We start from the raw sequence: 26,959 nt of genomic DNA on the forward strand, positions 1-26,959 counted from the left end.
GGAAGAGAACATGAAGAATCTGAAGTGGAGAGCAGGCAGGTTGCTGGCACTCATTTGGCTGCAGGAATTGCCAGAGGGAGGAATACAAGGCGCCATCTTAGGGACTCCACTCTGGATTTTCTGAAGGGTTTACTCCCTAGCCTTTTCTTCTGCCAAAGATATCCCGCAAGGCAGCAGAAGTGTAGGGCCAGAGCTTTCCTTCTCCTAGATGGGAGCTGGTAGAAAGAAAGATAAGGATAGGACTCTTGAAGAAGGAAGCAGGAGGGAGAAATGGGGCAAACAAGGATAAAGATATTGTGCTTTTTGTCTGTGTGCCCTGTTTTCCATTCCTTCTTTGCCTGTACTTATTGAGTTAGTTTGTTCTCCCACCCATTTCCCTGTTGCGATAGACGTTTGAGTTTATTGGTGTGGTGGTGGAAACAGTCCGTCAAACCACCACCAGCTGAACAAACTGGAGCTTCCTGTTTGCCTTCTCTTTCAAGCATGAGCTGAAGGCCTCCCAGATGCTCCTGGATTATAATATCCATCAACCCGACTGTGACCATTGGCCATGCTGGCTGGGTTTGGTGGGAGTCCGACATCAGCTGCAGGGCCACATGTTACCCACCCCTGGCCTAGAGGAAGAACATAACAACCCTGCCGAATCTGATATATTTGATTTTGTGCTTTGGCTGTACATTAGGATGTATGGAAATGATTTGTTGGCTTGCTGGCTTCCTAGACCTTTTAGAAATAAAATAAAAAAATGTATGGCAGGTCTGCAAAGTCAGTCTTGCACTCGCAGAGGAGAGAGCTATAATTTAGATGTGTTATGAGACTCTGCAGTTGCATCATCAGCCAAGAAGGCCTGAATTGCTTAGAAGAAGAAAAAGAGAAATGATGCTGTGAGGAACCTCGTTTTGTTGTTATTTGAGTGGGGATGGAGAACAATATGAAGAGATGACTGAACTTTTGAGATCAATTAAGGGATTCTTGTCGGGAAGCGGGTGGCGCTGTGGGTTAAACCACAGAGCCTAGGACTTGCCAATCAGAAGATCGCGGTTCGAATCCCTGCGACGGGGTGAGCTCCCGTTGCTCGGTCCCTGCTCCTGCCAACCTAGCAGTTCGAAAGCACGTCAAAGTGCAAGTAGATAAATAGGTACCGCTCCGGTGGGAAGCTAAACGGCGTTTCCGTGTGCTGCTCTGGTTTGCCAGAAGCGACTTAGTCATGCTGGCCACATGACCCAGAAGCTGTACACCGGCTCCCTCGGCCAATAAAGTGAGATGAGCGCCGCAACCCCTGAGTCGGCCACGACTGGACCTAATGGTCAGGGGTTCCTTTACCCTTTACCTTTAAGGGATTCTTGATTTGTCTAACAGAGTTAAAGATATCAGCAAAGGGGAGGGGGAAGGGGGGAAATTTCTAAAACAGGCATGACCAACCCTTCATCAACCACGTGGGCATGGCTGAAGCATGAAAGTGGGTACAGCCAAAATAGGCAATGTGGAAACCATAGGTCTCAAAGCTGCCTTCCAAAAGGCTTTCTTGTTAAGTTGTGGGTGAACGTATCAGACGACACAGCAATTCTTCAAACAGCTCTTCTTTATTCAGATGCCAGAACAGAACTGAACTGAGGAGCTCAGTCAGGCTGCTTATATAGAGCTCCAGAACAGCATAACTGTTGCAACTTTCTAAAACTATCCAATCACTGAACGTCACTTTCCATCCTTCATTTGCATACAAACTATCCAATCATTGAATGTCACTTTCGATCCTTCATTTGCATACAAACTATCCAATCACTGAACGTCACTTTCGATCCTTTATTTGCATAACTATCTACAGTATCCCCCTGCTGGCCCAGGGTGAGAACTTCAGTACATAACATTTCTTATAAGCTGTTTCACACTATTTTCAATCCTTTTTGGGTATCCGTCACTAAATTCGTGGGTTAGCCCCACCCCCGCTATAAATGCATTTGGTCGCATCAGCAATTGGCCACATAAAACAGCAACCGTAATGCTGCCTTTGAAAAGGAACAGGTCAGCACTTTTTCAACAAGTGTCAATGCAGCTATCCAAGAAACTCACTGGCAGTATATCCTCCTCTAGTTCCTGGCTCTCTCTCTCTTAAGTGGAAGGATGGTTGCACCAAAATGTAACTTGGCACTCCAAGATTATTGTTTTTAAAGTAATGCTACCATATTTCAAAACCAATGTAATATACTCCTATTTTTGACCTTTAAAGACCTTCACGGTCTAGGACCCTTGTACCTACGGGACCGCCTCTCCCGGTATGCCCCACGGAGGACCTTAAGGTCCATAAATAGCAACACCCTAGAGGTCCCGGGCCCTAAGGAAGTTAGATTAGCCTCAACCAGAGCCAGGGCCTTTTCAACACTGGCTCCAGCCTGGTGGAACGCTCTGTCCATGGCCTTGCGGGATCTGATTTCTTTCCGCAGGGCCTGTAAGACAGAGTTGTTCCGCCTGGCCTTTGGCTTAGAATCAATTTGACTCCCTCCCCCTCTTTTTTCTTTTTTCCTTTCTCCTCCTGTGATGAGGCTGCATTTTAATGTTGTAATGTTGCATTTTAATCTTGTTTTTAAGTTGTATTTCAATCAACTTGTTTTATTATTGGTTTTTAGCTGCCCTGAGCCCAGTCCTGGCTGGGGAGGGCGGGGTATAAATAAAATTTATTATTATTATTATTTTGTATATCTATATCTCTATATCTGATGTGCTAGATTTTCATCCTGGATTATACCCTGATTGTCAAGAGTGTTGATTCTTAAATGTTGGAGGAGGCCTAAATGTACAAATTTCTGTGGGTAAATATGCTCTTTTCTTTTCCTGCAGGTTTCCATTTTATTACGAACTCAAAATAGCTTTTGTAGCCTGGCTGTTGTCTCCTTACACAAAGGGCTCCAGCCTCCTGTATAGGAAATTTGTGCACCCTACACTGTCATCGAAAGAAAAGGTAATTGCAACTGTTTCTCACAGTTGGGGGTAGTGATTATGGCAGAAGAACAATTTAGGCTACAATCCCATCAATACTTATCTTGGAGTAAGCTCAGTTGGGCTTGTTTCTGAGTAGATACGTCTAGGGCATATGTCATTTTCATGTAATATTTCAATGTTCTGCTATTCTCTCTTGATAAGTTGGTTTTTTCACCTCAGCCAGTTTTTTTCATCCAGTGGCGTAGCGTGGGTTGTCAGCAAGGCAAGTAATTTGCGCCCCCTAACCCGTGGATTTGCGCCCCCTAACCCTAACCCTAACCCCCAGATGTTGCGCCCGGTGCGGCCGGCCCCCCCTGCACCCCCACGCTACGCCACTGTTTTCATCTGTTTGTGTTACTTTGCAAAGCTCAGAGCTGCTGAATCCAAAACTACTCATTTCTCACAAATTACTATAAACATCATTACTGAACAAATTGTCCCTAATGAGATGAGGAAATGATGGTCAAATGTACCTGGAGCTATTAGACTTAAACACTTTCGGGTGGTCTGGTAGCTTGGTTTCTAATAAAAATAAAGTATCCACAGATTGTTTTATTGATTTAACAAATGTACAGGCCACCATTCAAAATTTCTCCATGGCAGCCATTTAATAGAATTAAAAACCACATAAAACAACATAATTATAATCATAATAACAGTAATAACATGTTTCAGATCCTTGTATATCATTAATTAGTTTCGATATATCACAGCCAACCGGTAAAGCTGTAAAGAGGTTAAGGCTAGGATAGCTCAAAGACCAGCTCATTTCCTATGAACCAACCCATAGACTGAAATTCTCTTTCAAAGTCTTGTTATATGTTCCACCACCAAAAGAGGTTCATTTGGTGGGAATCTGACTGGCCTTGTCTTGGCTATGGACTTCCCTCCCAAAGGAGGTGCAGCTAGCTCCATCTTTTGTGACATACAAGGCAGGCAGTAAAAACATCATTATTCCTTGTGGCTTTCAATATGATTGGAGATTTTCAATTCTGCTTTTGTTTATTTTGATGGTATAGTCATAGTTTTTGTCACCTGAAGGTGTTTGGTTTGGCTTTATTCTTTTATGTAAACCGCTCTGGGCCCTTAATTTTTTATTTATTTATAAATCAGCAAACAGCTTGGTAGATGTGAGTATCAGCTTCGCCTCCAGGGCAGGTGCCAAAACCTCTTCCTCAAGATAAGCTATAAGATTGCCCCTTTTCAGACTGGGCCTCAGCCAGGCTTGGGAGAATGCAAAGCCCCAGAGGTAGCCTTCTGATTTACCTGTATCTATACAGGCCCCAGGGACACGGGTGGTGCTGTGGTCTAAACCGCAGAGCCCAGGGCTTGCCGATCAGAAGGTTGGGGGTTCGAATCCCCGCGACGGGGTGAGCTCCCGTTGCTCGGTCCCTGCTCCTGCCAACCTAGCAGTTCGAAAGCACGCCAGTGCAAGTAGATAAATAGGTACCGCTCCGGCGGGAAGGTAGATGCCGTTTCCATGCGCTGCCCTGGTTGGCCAGAAGAGGCTTAGTCATGCTGGCCACATGACCTGGAAGCTGTACGCTGGCTCCCTCGGCCAATAAAGCGAGATGAGCGCCGCAACCCCAGAGTCGGCCACCACTGGACCTAATGGTCAGGGGTCCCTTTACCTTTACCTATACAGGCCCCAGGCTCTCCCTCATGGTCAGATTATTGGCAGACTTTTGATTCTTATTTTTTTAAAGCCGCATTTAAAGCGTGTTGGTTCTAATGCTTACAATATATGGAAAACATGAATGAGGAGAGCTGAATTCTTTCTCATCTTCCCTTTCCCACACTCTGTTGCTTCAACAGCAGAGAGGGAGAAAAGAAGGCAGATTCGGCTCCCCTCACCTGCACACCCTTTTGAATATAAAAATCCCTCAACACTTTACATAGTAACTGGGGAGACACATGAATAAACAAGCATGGCTGCCCTTCTTGCAAGTGGTTCGACCTAGAATTGTCTCTGAAGGTGTCTGAGGACAGAGAATGAATGCAAAAGTACTTTGGAGGAGCCTGGAGGCGAAATCCCTTTTGACTGTGTTTTTATTTTATTTATCTATTTTTTTGTCTTCCATGATAGGAAATAGATGACTGCCTAGTCCAAGCAAAAGATCGAAGCTATGATGCCCTGGTGCATTTTGGGAAGCGGGGGCTAAATGTTGCAGCCACAGCTGCTGTGATGGCAGCTTCCAAGGTAACCAGTGGGATAACGAAGGATACAGTGGTTGTGTTAACATCACAAGTCTATGTTCCTAGCCAGTGGCAATCAGTGCCTGAGACATAACGCTCAGGGCAGAATGCTCTTAATTCTTTAACTTTTTATGTACAGACCTCTTGTGATTTATAAACAGAGCAAGACTATAGAAATCTGGCATTGCACAATCTTGGCACCACCTGCACTATTTCAAGCAGGATTAACCACTTTATAATCAGTCTTGGCTTCCCCCAAAGGAATCCTGGGAAATTCAGTTAAGGGCGCTGAGAGGAGGCCCCCTTTCCCCTCACAGTGCTACAACTCCCAAAATTACCTGGGAAGAGGGTTTTATTGTTAAACCACACTGGGAATTGTAGCTCTGTGAGGTGAACAGAAGTCTTCTAACAATTATCAGTACCCTTCAGAAACTATATTTCACAAGATTCTTTGAGGGAAGCGATGGCTATTTACAAACATCCCAGAGTCTCATTCAGACTTCTACAGACCTGTCCTTTTGGATAACTGGCAGCAAAATTCGACTTTAGGGTTAAAAACACTTACAATGAGTTTTCTGGGCTCAGAAATTATAAAGAGATTTTACAGAATGTAGCCCAAATGGTACACAAATCTAACCAAGAAACACTTGTTTCTTTCAGAAACTGGAATCGATCATATGAACTCTTGTCTAACAATACTGGAGTATTAGTTAATTGATACAACTGAATTATTTTATTAAACTGCACTTATTGCACATATTTATTATTAATGACTTCTTACAATTATTGCAATTAAATATGATACAACCGTGGTCCATTAAAATGGTCACCTGCTAGCATAAAGAAGAGTCTCCTCTTAATATGGCCACGTTGTCCCTTTGGCAAAGTGTTCACGCTTCAAGTTAAGAAACCTCAGGAAACATTAGTTTTAGCCTGAGATGTGGTGCTATTACTAGTCAGTACAGTGGTACCTCGGGTTAAGTACTTAATTCGTTCCGGAGGTCCATTCTTAACCTGAAATTGTTCTTAACCTGAAGCACCACTTTAGCTAATGGGGCCTCCCACTGCTGCGGGGCCACCGCAGCACGATTTCTGTTCTCATCCTGAAGCAAAGTTCTTAATCCGAGGTACTATTTCTGGGTTAGCGGAGTCTGTAACCTGAAGCGTATGTGTCAGGGCAGCTCTGACAGTATGTAACCTGAGGTACCATTGTATTGTCAATGTAAAACAGAGAGACATTGTCACACCGAACAAGCATTCTAGGGAAGGTTGCTTTTGTCATTTTATTTGCAGCCACTGAAGAATTTATGATATGAGGTAGAGGGCATAAGGGTTTAATATATATCAGGGTGGGGAGCATTTTTTCAGGCAGAGGGCCACATTGCGTTCTGGGCAAGCTTCTAGAGGCCACATGGGCAGTGGTGGGTGGAGCCATAGTTGACAGTGAGAAGATCAACGAATGTAAACTTTGACTAGTAGGCTAGCCAGTGAAGAGTGTGGCATAGGGAGAGTCTTGAGAGCCACATATAGTAGGTCTTGAGGGCTGCTTTTGGCACCTGAGCTTGAGATCCCCCCCATCTCTGTTAATAGATTCCCCCCTTGACACTGTGTTTAAGCTTTTCGTGAATTGTTACGAAGTGGAATTATGCTTTCCTATAGGGAAACAGTTTGAAATTCTGGCCAGGTTGCCATTATTTTGCGGGTGGGATTCAGGTTGCAAATTCAGGTTGCACAGTTAAAGGCCCTCTCCCTCCCCCAAAATGTGACTTCTTGTAGTAAAGAATGGGAGAGGAAAATGCACCAAAAATTCTGTGGTGATACTTGTTTGATGTGACATCTTACAACATCCCTGCGAACAAGGTGGTTCCCTCCCTTGCTGCCTGTGTCACCCCAATGCCACCGCCAGAGAAGCTGCATAGACATTGGCACCGATTTTGGGTGAGGTCTCATGAAATCAGGTGATTTCAGTGAGATTTTGCCTGAAATTGGTGGTGGTGCCAGCGCCGCTTCTCTGCCAGATGTGGAGGCGGCAGGATGTCCGCGGTGGCACCACCTCGAGGGCTTCCTCCGCTGGAGGCAGTGGCCTCACCCAACCTAATGGCTGTGCCGGCCTTGCCTGTAAATAAACCAGAGTGGCTTCTCAATAAACAGGTCACCTGGAAGTGACCTGCGTCGGTTAGTGTTTGCAAAATGCCTGAAGGTCCTTAAGTATAGTGGTACCTTGGGATGCGAACGGGATCCGTTCCGGAGCCCCGTTCGCATCCTGAATGGAACGCAAGACGTGACGGCGCGTCTGCGCGTGACGTCATTTTGAGCGTCTGCACATGCGCGAGAAGCGAAACCCGGAAGTAACGTTCTCTGTTACTTCCGGGTTGCCACAGAGCGCAACTCGAACGCGCTCAACCCAAAGCGCATTCAACTTGAGGTGTGACTGTACTGTAAGTATATATAAAGAGGTGGAGCCTCCAGTGTATTACGTTCAGCATTACTCTAAACCAGGCCTAGGCAAACTCGGCCCTCCAGATGTTTTGGGACTACAACTCCCATCATCCCTAGCTAACAGGACCGGTGGTCAGGGATGATCGGAATTGTAGTCTCAAAACATCTGGAGGGCCGAGCTTGCCTATGCCTGCTCTAAACATTCTAATGGACTACAGATAATATTAGGCCAAGAAAATCCGAGTGCAGAGCTACGCCATTGCCACACGAGCAACAGAACCTGGAATGATAGCAGCAAGGTCACCCACAGTCTCTTAGCACCAAAGTCCATCTGTGACTTCGTTCACCTTTGCTGTGGAGTATTCTCAAAAATAGTCTGTGTCGTCATGTGTTGCCACAATGGGGTCTCTTTTTCACCTGCCAGATCTCCCAGCTCCTTCAGTTTCTCTTGTATTTGGACCTGAAAGAAGGGCAGGTAACCCTGTCAGTGTTTCTGTTAACTGCTAAACTAACCACCGTGATTGGAAAATGTTGTAGCATTTATTACAAAACAACAACAACAACAACAACAACAAAGTGTTATTGTCACTATTGGGACTAACAGAGTACTGATTTTAGCTTAGTTTCCCTTCTGTGGCTTTTGTGTATTCAGCTTTAAAGTCTAACTTGGGTTTTACTAGCAAAAGCAAACCTTTACTTCTATTCTGATCCAAAATACAGAGCCTGGGACAGCTTTCAATGTATGGCAAGAAGATCCATTAGAAATATTAGCTTACATTTAATTGTCTGTTGTCAAAGATGGGAATGTTCATTCTTCAACCCAGCCAAGGGTGCATTCCACATACAGTGGTACCTTGGTTTACAAACTTAATCCGTTCCAGAAGTCCATTCTTAAACCAAAGCGTTCTTAAACCAAAGTGTTCTTAAACCAAAGCGTTCTTAAACCAAAGCGTGCTTTCCCATAGCAGCAGGGGACTCAATTTACAAATGGAACGCACTCAACAGGAAGCGGAACATGTTCTGCTTCCAAGGCAAAGTTCACAAACCAAAACACCTACTTCTGGGTTTGCAGCGTTCTTAATCCAAGGTGTGCATAAACTAAACTGTTCTGTATTAGATTTCCCAGGAGCACATGTGGCTTAAGAAGAAATTCAAGTTACATGAAGGTTTCCCTACTGAAGTGACTTCAGTGCTGGGAGATTCAACCATGGATTAAACTCCTCAAGGAAGGAAGCCCTTACTTCACCTTGTGCTACACATTGCATTTTTGGTTGGAGCCTCTGAGCACAATCCACCAGCAAGTTCTTTTGCAGAAGCCCCATTCAGTGCAGTGCCTGTTTTATAGGAGCTTGCATAGAAATATACCATATATATATATATATATAGAGTGCCTTTTGTGTTTTGTATCTGGTTTTAATCACGGCACCCTCAATGATCTTTGTTTAACATCAAATATCTTTTTTAATCCAAACTAAAATGTTAATCTAGATAAAAACACAAATCCAGAGGAAAAGAAGAGAGAGAAAAGAAGGAGGTAGAGAGAGATAGAAAAAGAATTGAAAGAGATTTAAAAAAAAATATAGTTAAGAAGCTAAAGAACTTCCGATTCTTCATCTGGCAGCTATATATAAACGTTATTCAACTCATTCACTCCAATATAACACCCAGCAAAACTACTTTCTGTAAATCAACATTATCTTCAGCCTTCAAACCCAAATGTCATTAATTCATTTTCTTTTACACGCAAAATTCTATGAGAGGCTTCCAATCTTTAGTAAATATTAACAATGGCTTTTCTCTGAGTAAACATGCCAATTTCACTATATCGGCTAAGCCCAGTAGTTTTAATAACCATTCCTCCATAGTTGATAATTAGTCTTTCAATCTTTGTGCATATTAAAATCTCGCCGCTGTAATCATATATTGGAAAACAACCATATTTAGAGGTACCCTCCCCCCCCAAAAAAAACCACACCTCCAAATGCTGCACAAAAATTGGGCTGAATACTTTAACCCAGCACTAATATGGCAAAGAGTTAAATACTATCCCAGGAATAGGGAAAAATAAGTTCTGAGAAAGCTGACATTGCTTTGTACAGCAACTATCTCAGAACCGAAACTAAAGAAATTTCAGACACCTATTTCAGATGACAAAGAGTTTTGCACACCTTGAAAACATGCTGTTTTTCAGGAACGGCCTGATAAGATAAGAAAAAGATCCAGAAGGCATCTGTTCCTGTTGGAATAATGAGGAATTCATTGAACCTGTTTTATGTTACCTTATGCAATTTTAATCCAGGAAAAAAATGGTCTGTCTCAGTGTAAGTCTGTACAGTGGTACCTTGGGTTAAGTACTTCATTCGTTCTGGAGATCCGTACTTAACCTGAAACTGTTCTTAACCTGAAGCACCACTTTAGCTAATGGGGCCTCCTGCTGCTGCCGCGCTGCCAGAGCACAATTTCTGTTCTCATCCTGAAGCAAAGTTCTTAACCCGAGGTAGTATTTCTGGGTTAGCGGAGTCTGTAACCTGAAGCGTATGTAACCTGAAGTGTATGTAAGCCGAGGTACCACTGTATGTTGCTACTAGATTTATTGTCCTCTTCATGTTCTGAAGTTGTGCAGAAATGCAATAAATTAATCGCTTAAGGTACCCTGTGTCTCTTTGTCCGTTTTCATAGGGCCAGGGCGCTCTGTCGGAGAGGCTCCGCAGCTTCAGCATGCAAGATCTCACCACAATTAGGGGAGAGAGCAGCAGCAGCAGCACTGTGAGTCCGCCTCCTCCTGCCCCCTCAGTTTCAGCACGAACAAGTAGCAAGCAGAGTCACCCCAAAACGTCCAAAAGTGCATCAGAAAGTATTGGACGCTCAGGTCAGTGCAAGAGTTAATATTTTCCTCTCTGCATTGGTTACCTAAAAGGAGCAAGGATTAAGCACAAGAACTGTAGAAGACTTATGGGGCAGTCCCCACATACCTCTGGTCTTTACCAAGGGGTTGAACTTTTTGCGTGGCAGCCCCTTCCCCGTAGAGCTGCTTGCTAATAGAGGTTCCACAAGAGTCATCCATGTTCGTATTTAGATGCCCCATACACACACACACGAGGGGCACGGGTGGCGCTGTGGGTTAAACCACAGAGCCTAGGACTTGCTGATCGGAAGGTCGGCAGTTCGAATCCCCGCGACGCTGTGAGCTCCCGTTGCTCGGTCCCTGCTCCTGCCAACCTAGCAGTTCGAAAGCACCTCAAAGTGCAAGTAGATAACTAGGTACCGCTCCGGCGGGAAGGGAAACAGCAGTTCCGTGCACTGCTCTGGTTCGCCAGAAGCGGCTTAGTCATGCTGGCCACATGACCCAGAAGCTGTACGCCGGCTCCCTCGGCCAGTAAAGCGAGATAAGCGCTGCAACCCCAGAGTCGTCCACGACTGGACCTAATGGTCAGGGGTCCCTTTACCTTTACCTTACACACACACACCCCCCGCACACCTATACCTATACCTATACCTATACCTATACCTATACCTATACCTATACCTATACCTATACCTATAACCTATACCTATAACCTATACCTATACCTATACCTATACCTATACCCATACCCATACCCATACCCATACCCATACCCATACCCATACCCATACACACACACCCTCTGTTTTTCAGACAGGCCTTTCATACCTGAGATTCTTTACCAACCAGCTTTCCATTGATATACCTGCCATTTTTAAATGGTTTCCTCTGGTTTTCAGGTATTATACCGCCTTGGGATATTTTAGCGGAATTGTGATGTTTTTGACAGAATTTTACAGACTGGAATAAAGTGGACCTGGAAAGTGCAATCTCCTACCATATTCACCTGTAGCCCTGCCATCCTCCCCCTTTTCTACCCATTAACCGAAGACCCAAACTGTTCTCAGATATTAACTTTTGTAGTAAAAAAGTCCAAATAACATGTTTCCATTTTTCCATTGTCATTCATCCATTTTTTTGGGGGGTGGGTCGGGGGGGACCTCGTTGTTACCTACTACATAGTTGGATACAATATTATTGCTACCACAAACGATGTTGGGGTTTTTATGCTTGCAAAATGCAAAAATGGTTTAGTTGGATAATATTGTATTGGAGAAACATAAGGAAACTCTTTCAAATGGAATCTGTCAATAGTCACCCTGGAATCTAAGGCATGGTTATAGGACTGAGGCGACCATTTGAGCACCTGCCACTTAAAATCTAATTCAATTAAAATTAATAAAAAGTAACTTTAGACTTTGATATTTACATGTTTGCTGTTGCACATTGACTTACCCTGTCTTATCACAAAATTTCACTCTATGGGCTTGCAGCCATCTATCTCAGTATGCATTTAGCAGGTCTGTAAGGGCTAGGAGGATGCTGTGTCGGGCTTCTGCCTCCTCTTCTATATTTATCACATTCAGGAGACCTACCAAAGTACTAAATTTAATCTGGTCCAATAAACAACATGCTTACCTGCTCTTTCTAAAATGTTATCGCTGTTTTTCTGGGTCGGTTAGGGCTTCTGCTGCCCTGAGATATACAGGTGAAGGGCGGTATACAAATTTTAAAAAGAATAACAATATAAAGATTCATATAGTGCCCATGTTGTGCTTAGTGTGGTTCAGAAGTTACTTTTTGCCCAGAGACATCTCAGTTGAAGAACTCCAGTTGCTGTGGACTGAAGAACTTGGGGATAAGGGTTGATTTCTCTGTCCCTGGAAGAAAAGGAGCAGATGGTTTTGTGTTTGTAATGCAAGTTGCATTGGGCAAAACTGTAAATGCAAATGGTGCTTGATTTGCTAAATCCAGTATAGCTGCAAGTCTAAAGGTGACCTGAGTTGCAAAACCAAATTTACGGTGAAGCACCTAGTAATTTTAGGCACTCAGAATGTGACAAAGATGCTGAAAAAAACACAGACAAGTAGAATATACTCAAACCAGTGCAGTAGTGACAAGCTCCCTGAAATCCAGAAGTAGATTTTAAAAGTCACTATCACTCCCCTTCCTTTCCCTGTATAGTAATCTATCTGAAGCCACAATAATTTGCTGACCAGGCTCATTGCAGCTGTCTTTCTGCCTTTAAAGGGAGTGTTAAATGTACAAAGCAACTGCATACAGGGTGCATTCAAGTACATCTGTAAACAAGACACACTGCTAAGTTTCACTCAGAGCAGACCCACTGCAATTAATGGACATGACTGTTAGGTCCATTAATTGCATTGGATTTACTCTGAGTAAACTTACTAATAATAAGAATTTTATTATTTATACCCTGCCCATCTGACTGGCTTGCCCCAGCCACTCGGGGGGGGGGGGAGGCTTCCAGCATATATAAAAACATGAGAAAATGTTAAACAATAAAAGAACTTCCCCTATACTTGGTTGAATACTGTGTTTCTGAACTCTGTGGAGTGAACCCCACCTTAACAGTGCATTGGCCATGTGTACTTATCAGGACTTTGAATGCTGATTCAGTCATTCTGTTTTGCTTTTTTTGCTCCTGCCATGCTCTCTGCATCCCCTGAACGTTTATTTATTTGAATGTTCAGCTGTCAGTTTTATTTTTCTTAAAGAAAAGAAAGAAAAGGGAAATCCATTTTTTTAAAAAATTGCCAAACAACATGTGGAATGAGCAGAGGTGGAGGGTTTGTGACATTGCTGGGGCCAGCCAGTCAGCTCATCCCTACTGATGAAATGGTTTGTCCTTCTGGGTCCTGTGGTGGATATTCTTCTACAGCAGGCACAGGCAAACTCGGCCCTCCAGATGTTTTGGGACTACAATTCCCATCATCCCTGACCACTGGTCCTCTTAGCTGGGGATGATGGGAGTTGTAGTCCCAAAACATCTGGAGGGCCGAGTTTGCCTATGCCTGTTCTACAGCAGCCTAACTACTGCTCAGCTAATGCACGCTTTATATGGAGCCCAGGTTAACATTCAGAAGGAATAGATGCAGTGGGCTGTGAAATATTGCGCAATGATATCAATCTTCACATATCAACACATGCCACGCTTTATTGTCCGTATGGGCAGGCAAAGATAAGCACACACAGCCTGTGCGCAGCACATTGCACTATAAGCAGTTCATATTAGAGGCACATGCACTGTTCCCATCACATACACACAAAACAGGTTATCTCTCCATATTATCTCACATTCTCCATAAGAGTAAATAGATAATAACCAGAAGCCCATATCAAAAGAATTGGCTGATTGAAGCATATGAATGGGTGGTATCAGTTTGCTTGCACAGTGGGACTTTCAGTTTCTTTTTGCCCCCTCCCCCAGCCCCCAAAATCTGATTCTTTAATGCCTCAGTTTTGTTACTTGCTGTAAAAAAAAGAAAGAAAGATGGTTTTAACACCCAACTGCATTTTTTCTGGTATCCTGAGCAGACTTCTCTGAAGTATTCGGTGATGTAAAAAAACATCAACCTGTGTGTGAGATACCATACACAAAGACTGCTTGTCAATGCCTTCAGCATTATCAAATGGTTATAATGTTGGGTAAAATAGATACTCAAGCAAGCCTTGCAGTTTGTGAAAACACAATTATAGTTTTATCAATTAGGTGTGCAGTGCGTTACTCAGGGGGGTCAATGAGCTTTATAGAGGCTTGCAGAATGAATTTCTGGGTGTGTTTTATTTTTTTGGCCGAATGGATGATAGAATTTGCCAAGGACTCTTCAATCAGCCTTCTGCAAGTCGCTCCTTCTCCAGTTTGTTTTATTTGTGATTTGGTAGCAATAATACCATTGGCCTGCCCCACTTTGATAATTAATGAGATAATAATTGTATGAGTACTGCGTTGCCTTCTGACAAATAGCATCCTATGTGTGTGCACTTAACTATTTCCACTGTTAATTACAAGGCGCAAATGCTATGTTTCCGTCTCTTAGGTAGTTGAGTATATAAATGGAGCATAGCTTAACCTTATCTGTTATTCGGCCTCCAAAATGGCTTGGGGGGAAATGAACTTAAGTGCTTTACCACCCCTCCCATCTCGGCATGATAAGCTCTTAATATATGGCTCCTTTTCCAGCGTGTGCATGTTGTTCGGTTTGCCGCATTGTCCAAGGTGAGTACTGGATTCCTCTTCGGAAATCCATGCGCCCTTTGTGAAACCTTAGTTCCCGCTCCTTGCATTTGCTGTGCCCTAACTGGGGGTTTTATTACTGACAACCAAATATCAAATGTATGCACCTTAATGCATGTGGTTTTAATAGGTGCCCTTCACAATGAGCTGTGTGCCTTGGCGAGACTTCAGAGTGTTGTTTTTGTGTGAGCATTGTACAGAAAAATGGGATTGTTTCATAAGGTATTTTAACACTGATGTTTAGTATGTGTTTTGCTTTAATTCCCGATGAAGGAAGGATTACTCAGATTAACAGGTGCCATCACAAAGTCATGGCTGGCTTGAATTTGGACGGTTCAATATTAGCTTTAGATTTTGCAGCCTCTTTCAAATTGATCCAGTCACAAAAATGGCCCCTGATAGCATGTGCAACATGTGCATTAAGGCACTTGTTTGCAAAGGTTTCCAGTGTTTCAAAATCCACTGTAGGGCACAACCTTTATTGGGATGAAACAAGATGTCACAAAATAGTGAGCAAGCTTTCATCTTCTCCAGAACTCTTCCTCGGGCTGGATGTTAAACAAATTGTGTATGTAAGGAGGGAGGCTGTCTTGCTGTTAAAGTCATACATCTGCAGCTGCGTACACACAATACCTTTTAAAGCACAGTCTTCCCCTCAAAGAATTCTGGGCACCATAGTTTACTGGCACAGTGAAGGGGCCTGGATTAGGCCTGTTGGCATCAAGGATTGGAATCAATCCTCCAGTTTGAGGGGTTTCTGCTGGCTACTGTTGGCGGTGATACTGGCGCCAGTAGCTTCTAAGTAAGGAAGAAAGAAGGGAGTGATGATTCCTGTTCCAAAGTAATCATCACAATCAGCCCTGCTTCTGTTCTGCTGCAGTTCAGTTTCTGCCAAACACTGTGTTATTCATCTCGCTGTCCACTGATATAAGTTGCGTGACTTGCATGATATGTTGTGTAACTATTTACGTAACTTGCTTAACATACGTTCATTTCAATGTAAAGGAAGCACTGAAACCGTTTAAAAACAAAACAAAAAAACACCCCAGTCTCTAGTACAGTAATGGACTGTTTGCAGACTTAAAAAGAACGATGTGAATGAATGCCAGTTGCATTTGCCTGACTGATTTCTGTTCCTGACCACAGATGAATACACAGACCACAGAAATTTCTGCTTCCTTTTTTGTTGTGGTTGGAATTCCTATTTTTCTCTGACTACCATTTGGGTGGGCACATTGGGCGACTCCTCACTGGAGGCATTTGGCTAAGCTATGTGAGAGCTCTGTGTGTTTGAATGGAATGGGTAAGCGTGTGTTTCTTGGTGCTGGTATAAAAGTGTGGGTTTTTGTGTTTGTGTTTGTGCCTGCAAGTAGGTGGTAAATATCCTAGGCACTTGATTCCTTGAAATGAGCTAAATTGGTTGTCATAATACACATAATTTCCCTTAGTGTTCTGCTTTGCATTGATGTTGAGTTCCCTTCCATGTATCCTCTTGGTCTGCGACTTGGTTCACTGCCTTGCGTGACTTGCTTTGCATGAGTTTGAGTTCTTTGCCATGGATTCACTACCTGTTCTTTGGAATAGAAGCTCTTGGTCTCAGTGGGACCCACCTGTAAAATGGTATCAAGGGACTTGTGCAAGCAGATGTGTAATTTGCGTGTCTATTCCTGCCCCCTCCCACTGAATGGAATAAAATCACGACACAAGACACGGAATTTAGGTTAATGGGTGAAAAATGGCCACAACTTTATTGATTACAGGTAAGAACGGTATTGGCTTTAGGCATTGGCCCTATCAGACTAACTGGTATAACCGGAAGCTGCTGGGAGGAAAAGAAAGGGGCGAGCATGGGCTTCCCTGACCTTAAATGCCCCATATTCGCCCCGCCCCCGCCGCCAGCCGATTGGCTGACCGATGCATAATGCATAGTAATGATCCCGGGATTCCCTTGATCCCGCGGGGCTGCAGCCAGCCCCGTGAGAGTGTGAATGGGGCGTGAGACCGCAACCCCCCCCCCCTCCTGATGTCGGGAGTGGCATTAAAGAGTTTATTGCTGAGCTGCACACTTTGACATTGCTAGGCTCTGCCCCTGAAGCTCACCTGGATACTAGAATTTTGCCATCCTAGCTCTTGCTGTTTGAAACAAAATGCTAAATGCGATGGACCTTAGTCTAATTCAGCAATGCCATTATTATAAATGAGAAGCGCTGCAAAGGCTTCAAGAGGAATGATTAGATTAAATAAGGGCTGGAAAGTGAATCTGGGATTTAGCCCACATCAGTAGTGCTTTTAGGAAGAGCTGTTCCAGTGGGAAAGTATTGGAAACCATTGCGCATTATAGCTGATGATTACTTCTGGATATAATCTGAATGAATATTCAGTTTAGGAATCCATTTTTCAGAGTTCACTTGTAGTAGATATTAAGAAAATGGCCCAGCAATGTCCAAACGGACACCACCAGATTACAATATAAGAATGAGCAGCTATAAGCCCAATGGTAAATCTGGATCCCATCCATTGTTGTTAAAAGCCTTTATATTTGAGACAAAACTTAGACAAGATTCATTTATGGGGAAGCAAATAGAAATATGATGACATCATTTCCAAACCTCTGTAGCCTTAAAATACGTTAGTGTTTGCTTAGTTTGTTTTGTCTAGAATCTAGTAAAGAGAAAAGATATTGTTGATAATTACATAAAAGGGTAACAGATTTTTTTAAAAAAAGCAGTACCATCTCTGTTTGTTAAGTAAACACCACTTGTTAGAAGATGCTGATCTCTACAAGGCATGAAGAGTGGTTTCATTTGCTTTCTTTGCACAAAATACAGACACTATTTTGTTTAAAGTAATACTATTGACTGTACTGGTGACTCCTAACTTAAATGTTTTAGCTGTTTAATTAATCCTCTATATTTTCTATTATACTGTAGAATGAGCTGGTGAGAAATCCTATTGATAAGGCAGTGGCTAAAATAGTAAAATTGAGCTGACTTGAATAGTTTAAAAATGAATGCTATTTGTGGCCATCTCCAAAAAAGAAAAAAAAAAGAAAAAAAGAAAAAGACTATTGAGTTCAGTTGATGATGCTATTTCTGCTGCCAAGTACTTTCTATTTACTGTTTTTTCTTTCTTTCCTTATGTAAATATTTTGGGATATGGATGTAAGTGTTACTGGTTTGCATGGCTTGGACAGACTTCCAAGTAAATAGTCATAGAGTTTGCACTGCTCAACTAAGAATTGCTTCTTTCTCACCCTTAAATTTTTTAGTAGTACTGTATATAGGTTGTTCCTAACTGTGTGCAGTGTGCCCGGAAATCCTTCTCTAATCACTGACTTTGTAGATTTTATTTTGTTCTAATAGATGGGCCTCATTTCATCAGACTGCTCTGTGCTGGCTTTTTGGCTTACCAGCAAAGTGGTTGTAGGCAAATGTCTTATGTAGTTTTCTTCTGATCAAAGCATATATTACGCTATGTGAACCAGCAATGTTTGTGTAGCAGTTGATGCTTGTTGTAGCCTAACTGAAGTGTGAAAATCTGCCTAGATTTTGTTTTTCTTGGCGACTTGAGGAGCAGAAAGCATGAGGCTTTCAAATGTGACTTACTGCTGCATAGAAATCCAAATATAACGCCTGTTTATAGTACCTGATCCCTTTACAGACCTTTAGCTCCTTGAACTTACCTACATTCATTAGAGATTAGAGACTGGTGACATATGAAGCAAAGTAAGTCCTTCAGCCACACACAAGTGACAATCTTATATTACAGTAAATCCCTAAGAAGAGCTTTGCTGTCAAATCAAAGTTGCTACAGCAGCTTATTCTTAACAGTGGCTAGGCATATTGTTTACATGGGGTTTATTTTAATTAAAAATCATAGATAATAACTGGCCATACACCTGTCCTCCATTAATTTGCCCAAGCCCTTTTTAAAGTCACTGGCAATCTCCATAACTTAGTTTCTGCTTTGTGTGGTAAAAGAACTTTATGTCAGTTTCATGGGTGATTCTGAGATCTAGTTTTAAAGAAGGAAAAAATATACCTGTCTGCTTTCTCCACCCAATGCATAATTTAAAAAAACCTCTATCAAGACCTCACTTTAATTGCCTTTGGTTTTCTAAAGCAAAAGCCCCAAACACTTTAGCCTTTCTTCCAATAACAGTATAATTTTGGTTGCCCTCATTCACCCAATGTGCATTTCTTATACCGGTACTTGCACTGAATCTCATTTGCAATTTATTGACGTTGGAAGTGGAATGAAATGATGTTTCCCCCTGAATTGACAAAACACACACAGCTCCATTCTTGGTTTCCTGGCAAATGTTTTCCCAGGGCTATGCTCCTTCTGTTTTCACAGCTTTTACACAGCAGAGAGCATTGGCAACCAAATTCTGCTTACCAGACTTACGATAATGCAAATGTGCATTCAGGCAGTTTGTGGATTCATGTCCCCAAGCAATATATTGGATTCTGCTTTGTAAACAGACACTGTGGTTCATGTACATTGTGGTTTACTTGTTTATTATAAGTCTGCCTAAACCAGTTTTGTACAGCTGTGGTTGTGAAATTTGACTTGCTAGAAACTGAAATTAATGCAGAACATACAGAACATTGCTGTGTTGAAGGAAAGGAAGAGAGTGGACATTAATATTGTTCGCCTTTTAGAAATAATATGCAAATCAGATTTTATCTTTGTAATGTTTGTGTTTTTCATTGGATTATTTAGTTGTCTATGTTGCTATATAGGCCAATTTCGTGCCAGTTCAGTGGGTCTAGGACATAACAAAGATGGGCTGATGCCAAGAAGGTTACTTGCATATTGCCAAAAAACAGGAACAGCATCACAAAAAAGGACATTTGCATGTGTGTGTTTATATGCAAATTTAAGCAATTATTACTCGTTGTTTCAGTAGGAATGCAATGCATTCCACCATAACTGGATAAACTTGTGGCTAGGTGGTCTGTGTGTTCACTCAGTCTGCTGTTCAGCTGTTTGTTGATGGGCACATTCAAAGCCCCTGCTCTCCTTACAGCTCTTTCTAATTAAACTGGACGTAGATTAGATAGCTCTACAAATAGAGGACTGAAAAGTATGGCTCAGGGCCACCCTGGGTGTTTCTCACCTCCCTGATCAGTCTAGGGACAGTGCTTCAGTGTTTAGTTTCCTTTGGATAAGAGGAAGCGTTGGACACCTACAGCTTCTTCATAAATTTAAGGTGTCTTCACAACCGGAAGCAAGCAGATTTCTAAATAGGAAAACAGCTTGTATCTAAACTCACATCAGGTTCCTGATGAACGTAACTCCACCCTAAGTATGTAATAACACTCAGCTTTCTCTGCATTCCCCGACTCAAATTTCAATGAAGTGTTTCTTTGTTTCCTATCAGCAGAAAGGTAACACCCTCCAAAGTTAGGAGTGAAAAGCCAATCAAGGAACATCAATGTTTCTTTGCTGAAGACTCTGACCACCCAATGGCTGTCTTCAAGACAGCCAAACTCACAGCATTATTCTCAATACCCATTGCTATGAGAGGTTAATCTTTACATTGTACGCAGAACACACTATTCAGAATTTGTTCGCGGCATCAGGAACATTTTATAACACTCTGTGTTTGGTGTTTGTCAACAGTGTTTGCCTGGACTATAATTGAGCACTGATAATTCATTTGGCATTTAGTGATGGCGTAAATATGCCCAGTGGCACTTTTTGTTCCACTACACTAGATTAGGCAATTATTCCTGATTAACTTTCTCAGTTCAGTAAACTATGCTCCATTTGGTTTTGTTATACAGGAACTAAAATTATTCTGATCTAGTCATCCATATTACCCCCTTTGAAATCCACAAATAAATGAAGGCATCTAGCAGTTAAATCCTAAACATACCTGCTCAGAAGTAAGCCCACTGAGTCCAATGGAACTTACTCCCAAATTAGCACAGGGTGACAGCCTAAATTCATAATAATCATGGGTGTTGCATTGAAATCTTCTTAAGCAACTCAAGCTGACAACTAAAAATTGTTCCTGGTGTGTGCCTTTTAACCCTGCTTATATTATTAACCCCGGCAAATGCATGGATGAGGCAATTGTTGGCGTTAGTCCATTAGCGGACAACCATCTCTGACCTTTCCATCTCCTCTTTCTCTTCACCATTTAGATCTTAAATGGCTGTTCTAAGTGGTTGAACTAGAGGTTGAGGCAGAGAGTGAAAGGCCACCTGAGGCAAACTGTGAACCAACGGGAGTTGTGTTCTCAGATGATGAAGAGAACGACTCATTGGATAGCACATCCAAGGCTAAAACACCTAAAAAGAAGGATCCCGTCATTGAGGTATTTTCACATTGGAAATGGGATTAAGAATACAGGGCCTGACTTCTACAAATGCTATTTTCTTTTGCGATGGAACGGTTGTTGAGGCTGGCCCTGAATCCAATAGAATTATAAAACTGCATGTAGGTCGTCTTAGGCCAAGAGTGAGGACCCTGTGGCCCTCCGGATGATGAAGAACTACAACTCCCATCACCCCCAGAAAGCATGCTGACCGTGGCTGATGGGAGTTGGAGTCCGGTAACATATGGAGGACCACAGATTCCCCACCCCTGTCCTAGACACATCTATCCAGAACTGGAATGTGTCCTTTGAATTATGGGAGTGGAATGTCGTCACATTTAAATAGCATAGAGATGTTTTAAAAAGGTGCATATTTATTTCTCAATCTACCAGTGTTCTAGGATTGGAAAACCTTCATTTTAAGGGAGAACCCTATTTCAAATCCACTCTCGCCACCACCAAAAGGTGTGGGAAATATCTTCTGAGCCGTGTAAGCAGCAAAGAAACTGTTCAGTGTCACATATTATAAAAGTAAAGGGACCCCTGATCATTAGGTCCAGTCGTAGCCGACTCTGGGGTTGCGGCGCTCATCTCGCTTTACTGGCCGAGGGAGCCAGCGTACGGCTTCCGGGTCATGTGGCCAGCATGACTAACCCCTTTTGGCGAACCAGAGCAGCGCACGGAAACGCTGTTTACCTTCCCGCTGGAGCGGTACCTATTTATCTACTTGCACTTTGATGTGCTTTCAAACTGCTAGGTTGGCAGGAGCAGGGACCGAGCAACGGGAGCTCACCCCATGGCGGGGATTCAAACCGCCGACCATCTGATTGGCAAGTCCTAGGCTCTGTGGTTTAACCCACAACGCCACCCGCGTCCCGTCACATATTATGCTTGGCAGCAATTTAGCCTTCATGCACTTAGGTTTTGCCTTGCTCTTTTAGCTCCAGTCTCTGCCTGCAAGCACAGTAATAATGACGTTGGGGTCACAGACATATAAATGGTTGAAATGTACAAGCACCTCTCTTTTTAAAAGTTCTATGTCTGACAAGCAACCTTTTTAAAAATACAGTGGTACCTTGGTTATCGAATGGCTTAGTTGCCGAACAAATCGGCTCCCAAATGCTGCAAACCCGGAAGTAAGTGTTTGCGAAGGTTTTTTGGAAGCTGAACGTCCGACGCAGCTTCTGCTTGAGTGCAATAAGCTCCTGCAGCACGCGGAAGGCGCGCCTTGGTTTTTGAACGGTTTTGGGAGTTGAACGGACTTCCAGAACGGATTAAGAACCAAGGTACCACTGTAGCAAGCTGCAGCTGCTTCCAGGACAGGGCCTCTCATGAGGCAAAGTGAGGTGACCGCCTCAGGCCACGGGATCTAGAGGGGCAACATATCTGGCCTCCAAGGAACCCTCGCCCGCTGCAACATGCTTTCTGGAGGCCAGATCTGCCACCTTCTTGGCAGTCCCACCAGTGCCTCTTCCGCGATGGCTTCTTAGTGAATAGGAGGCACTGCTGGTGTTGCCCCACCTCAAGGGAGGAAATGGTGGTGGCTGCCCTCTGGGGTCTCTTGGGTCCATCCCCCCCACCCCCCAACAGCCTTTTTCTCCCCACTTCAACTGTTGGGTAAGGTTGATTTGATTCCCCCCGCCTAGTTCCTGATGCATATCTTCATTCCCACCTCCCCTATCCCCAATTTATTTCTACGCTCCCCCTTCCCTTCTTCCCTGGCGCAGGAAGACAATTTTGTGGTTCGCCTCGGGTGCCTAATTGTCTTCAGTCGGCCCTGTCTGCTTCCTATGGAAATATATAGGGGAAGCATATGCAAAAGCCACCAAGATGTTAAGAGTTCAGTTCTGTTCATGACTAGGCAGAAGTAAAAGTAGCATAGCTGCTGTTGAAGTATTATCAAGAGCAGCAAGCTTGTGGATTTGCTCTGCCCGTAATCCTTTTTAAGTGCCAGCCAAACCTTTATAAAGACTGGGGCTGAAAGAACAAGGGGGGAAAGTATAGGTGCCTAGAGCCTCAATTGTAAATGAGCACAATAGTTGATCCTGTATAAGACCCTGATTGTACACATGTTTTATTATGCTATTATATTTGTTGGGAGCTGCCAAGAGTGGCTGGGGCAACCCAGTTAGATAGGCAGGGAATAATAATAATAATAATAATAATAATAATAATAATAATAATTGGGCAGCTTTCATGGTTGGGGGACATGGGTGAATATGCAGTAGCCTTTTCTTGTACATTGAAGGGTTTCTTAAAAACAATTTAAAAAATCATGGAATTTCCTTCATTTTGAAAAGGGATTCCCTCCACTAAATGAGCATTTTCAGAGAGCAGGAGAGGTAAAGGTAAAGGTAAAGGGACCCCTGACCATTAGGTCCAGTCGTGACTGACTCTGGGGTTGCGGCGCTCATCTCGCTTTATTGGCCGAGGGAGCCGGCGTACAGCTTCTGGGTCATGTGGCCAGCATGACTAAGCCACTTCTGGCGAACCAGAGCAGCACACAGAATTGCCGTTTACCTTCCCGCTGGAGCGGTACCTATTTATCTACTTGCACTTTGTCGTGCTTTCGAACTGCTAGGTTGGCAGGAGCTGGGACAGAGCAATGGGAGCTCACCCTGTCGCGGGGATTTGAACTGCCGACCTTCTGATCGGCAAGCCCTAGGCTCTGTGGTTTAACCCACAGCGCCACCTGCAGGAGAGGTAGGTGACAGCAAATGTGAACTTCACTCTGGCTCTGTAATTCTTCACATTTATCCTGAAGGTGTTAAAAGAAGTTCACATACATTATCACAATAAACATTCTATCGACCCTGTTGGTTAGGCTGTCTTCTTCTTCTTCTTCTTCTTCTTCATCATCATCATCATCATCATCATCCATGTTTTTATTATTACATTAAGTTTGTCTAAAACGTTCGAGAGATGTGCTGTGCATACAATGTAGACCACTGTTTTCCCCATAATACCCGTTCTTCTCTTGGTTTGCAGCCTATGATAACTTACTGATGGATCTCAGAACAGAATGTGTTCACCGCCCTTTGAGGAAATGAACCAAACCATGGACTGCCACTGAAGTCACATTATGGGTTATAAAAGTCAAATAACTACGCTGTAGGAAACGTATAGGGACGCGGGTGGTGCTGTGGGTTAAACCACAGAGTCTAGGGCTTGCCGATCAGAAGCTTGGCGGTTCGAATCTCTGCGACGGGGTGAGCTTCCGTTGCTCGGTCCCTGCTCCTCCCAACCTAGCAGTTCGAAAGCACATCAAAGTGCAAGTAGATAATTGCAGCGGAAAGGTAAACGGCGTTTCCGTGCGCTGCTCTGGTTCGCCAGAAGCGGCTTAGTCATGCTGGCCACATGACCCGGAAGCTGCACGCCGGCTCACTCGGCCAGTAAAACGAGATGAGCGCAACAACCTCAGAGTCGGCCACGACTGGACCTAATGGTCAGGGGTCTCTTTACCTTTACCTTTAGGAAACATATATACCAGGGGTCAGCAACCTTTTTCAGCCGTGGGCCGGTCCACCGTCCCTTAGACCATGTGGTGGGCCGGACTATATTTTGGAGAGAAAAAGATGAACTAATTCCTATGCCCCACAAATAACCCAGAGATGCATTTTAAATAAAAGCACACATTCTACTCGTGTAAAAACACGCTGATTCCTGGACTGTCTGCAGGCCGGATTGAGAAGGCGATTGGGCCGCATCTGGCCCCCGGGCCTTAGGTTGCCTACCCCTGATATATACATTTTAAAGGTGGGGAATAAACACAGAGATGAATTGATCAGTATGAATTCTCACAACTCTCCTTTATACCCAGCTCTATGTTTGTGGAGGCCGTCAGCAAAGTGCTCAGCAGTCGTTCCTCCCTACATGGGTGGGCTTACCTGGCAGCGAGGGTGAGAGCAGCAGGTGGCCATTGAGTTCCCTCAAATTCCTCTGGAGTGACACTATATATGTAGGGCATTGCGATAAATTAAAACGGTGACTCACAGACTCAGACATCAGGGCAAGTGTCAGGTGTTGGCGGGCCCTGCCTGAGAGCTTGTGGCCTTGGCAGCTGCCCAAGAGTGTCAGGAGCTGATGCCAAGCCTGGCAGTTCCCCTCCTTCCCTTTGTCTTACAGCTCAAACGGGATGCCTGCCCCCTTCCCCGCCTACTGGCTTCCGCTGCTGCAGTTTCTTCAGGGCAAATAGTTTTATTTTAGGAAGCAGGCTCCACGCAGCTTCCGTTTGGCAATCACACCTGCTGCATTACTTGCTCGTACAGCGGATCAGTTTGCAAATAATAATAATAATAATAATAATAATAATAATAATAATAATAATAGAAGAAGAAGAAGAAGAAGAAACCTCATACGCAAAGTACTCAGCCTAGCCCAGCTTCATGCAGTCTCGCAGTTTAAGGGGAGTTAGAACAATAAAACAATAAATTAAAACAACAAAAAAGAGCACTGAAAGGAATTACAAAGTAAAAAGGAAGAGGGAATAAAAACAGGTGCTAAGAATTGGTTATATAGCAGAGATTTGCCTTAGAGTTGACCTTAGAGCTCTAAACCCTGCTCCAAGCACTCGGCAGCCATCTTGGTCTCTGCTCCTCATATGTTTTTGTAATACAGTGGTACCTCGGGTTAAGTACTTAATTCGTTCTGGAGGTCTGTTCTTAACCTGAAACTGTTCTTAACCTGAAGCACCACCTTAGCTAATGGGGCCTCCTGCTGCCACTGCACCGCCTCTGCACGATTTCTGTTCTCATCCTGAAGCAAAGTTCTCAACCTGAGGTACTATTTTTGGGTTAGCAGAGTTTGTAACCTGAAGCATATGTAACCCGAGGTACCACTGTACAGTAGACGCTTGGGTTGCGAATGTAATCCATGCGGGAGGCACATTCGCAGCCCACAGCACCGCATCTGCACATGCGTGGGTCGCAATTTGGTGCTTCTGCACATGCGCAAAGTGCGATTTAGTGCATATGCGCAAGTGCCAAAACCCGGAAGTAACCCGTTCCGGTACTTCTGGGTTCGGCACGGTGCGCAACCCGAAAACACGCAACCTGAAGCATCTGCAACCCAAGGTATGACTGTATATAAGATTTTCAGCAGACCATTGATAGGATGGCCTCTACAGCAGTGTTTCCCAACCTTGTGCCTCCAGCTGTTTTTGAACTACAACTCCCATCATCCCTGACTAGCAAGACCAGTGGCAAGGGATGATGGGAATTGTAGTCCAAAAACAGCTGAAGGCACAAGTTTGGGAAACACTGCTCTACAGTATTCTTGAATGAACCAGATGTTCATTCTCTAGTCTACTAGGGCAATGGGTGTTTCACTGTAGCCTTCTCTTTTGTCTAATTGGCTAGGTCTGCTTTTCTCAGTCATTCTAAGACGTCAGCATTGGTTAAAGACAGTGAAAAGGTGTGAGCAGCAGTTGCGTAGCGTGGGGGGTGCAGGGGGGGCCAGCCGCACCGGGTGCAAGATCTGGGGGGGGGCGCTCGCCGCCTCCGGAGTCGCTGAAGAGCCTCGGGCGCAGGCTGTAGCAGAGCCTCATGTCTCGCGGAACCGACGAGCTGTGCGCGCGTCCGGGCTGAAGGCGTCCAGCAGGCAGCGGCTCTCAGCGCTCGCCGCGGTCCCCGCGCGTCAGGGCCGCGGAGGGCGCACCAGGCAACCCCTCCTCACAGCCCCCCCGCCGCCGCCGCTGCTGCTGCTGCAGCTGCAGCTGCTGGGCCATGTTGCATTTTCCTGCCTCTCTGCCCTCCTCCTCCTCCTCCGGGCAAGCGGCGTCGTTTGGGCGGCAGCGCCAGCGGCAACTCGCCTCAGATCACCTGACACGGACCCGCCGCCGCCGCCGTGGCTACCTTACCGTAAATACCCCAGCCCAGGCAGCAGCAAGAAGAAGCTGGCAGCGGCGGCAGGTTAGGGG

General features: G+C 44.1%; 1 protein-coding gene across 3 annotated transcripts in view; it reads left to right on the forward strand.

Moving 5' to 3' along the window:
• Nucleotides 1-26,959, forward strand: part of REEP1 (receptor accessory protein 1) — a 68,131-nt gene that overhangs the window by 36,833 nt on the left and 4,339 nt on the right. Inside the window, exons 4-9 of one of the 3 annotated variants that reach the window (XM_081838177.1) lie at nt 2,836-2,956; nt 5,063-5,176; nt 8,036-8,086; nt 10,291-10,480; nt 14,661-14,696; nt 20,891-21,042. In XM_081838177.1, coding sequence (XP_081694303.1) covers nt 2,836-2,956; nt 5,063-5,176; nt 8,036-8,086; nt 10,291-10,480; nt 14,661-14,696; nt 20,891-21,042 — 664 coding nt within the window. The remainder of the gene's footprint in view (nt 1-2,835; nt 2,957-5,062; nt 5,177-8,035; nt 8,087-10,290; nt 10,481-14,660; nt 14,697-20,890; nt 21,043-26,959) is intronic. The other 2 variants (XM_081838178.1, XM_081838179.1) reach the window with 2 other exon arrangements.

Source organism: Podarcis erhardii, assembly GCF_964252035.2.
Source record: "Podarcis erhardii genome assembly, chromosome: 13".
In the NCBI taxonomy this organism is placed as follows: Eukaryota; Metazoa; Chordata; class Lepidosauria; order Squamata; family Lacertidae; genus Podarcis; species Podarcis erhardii.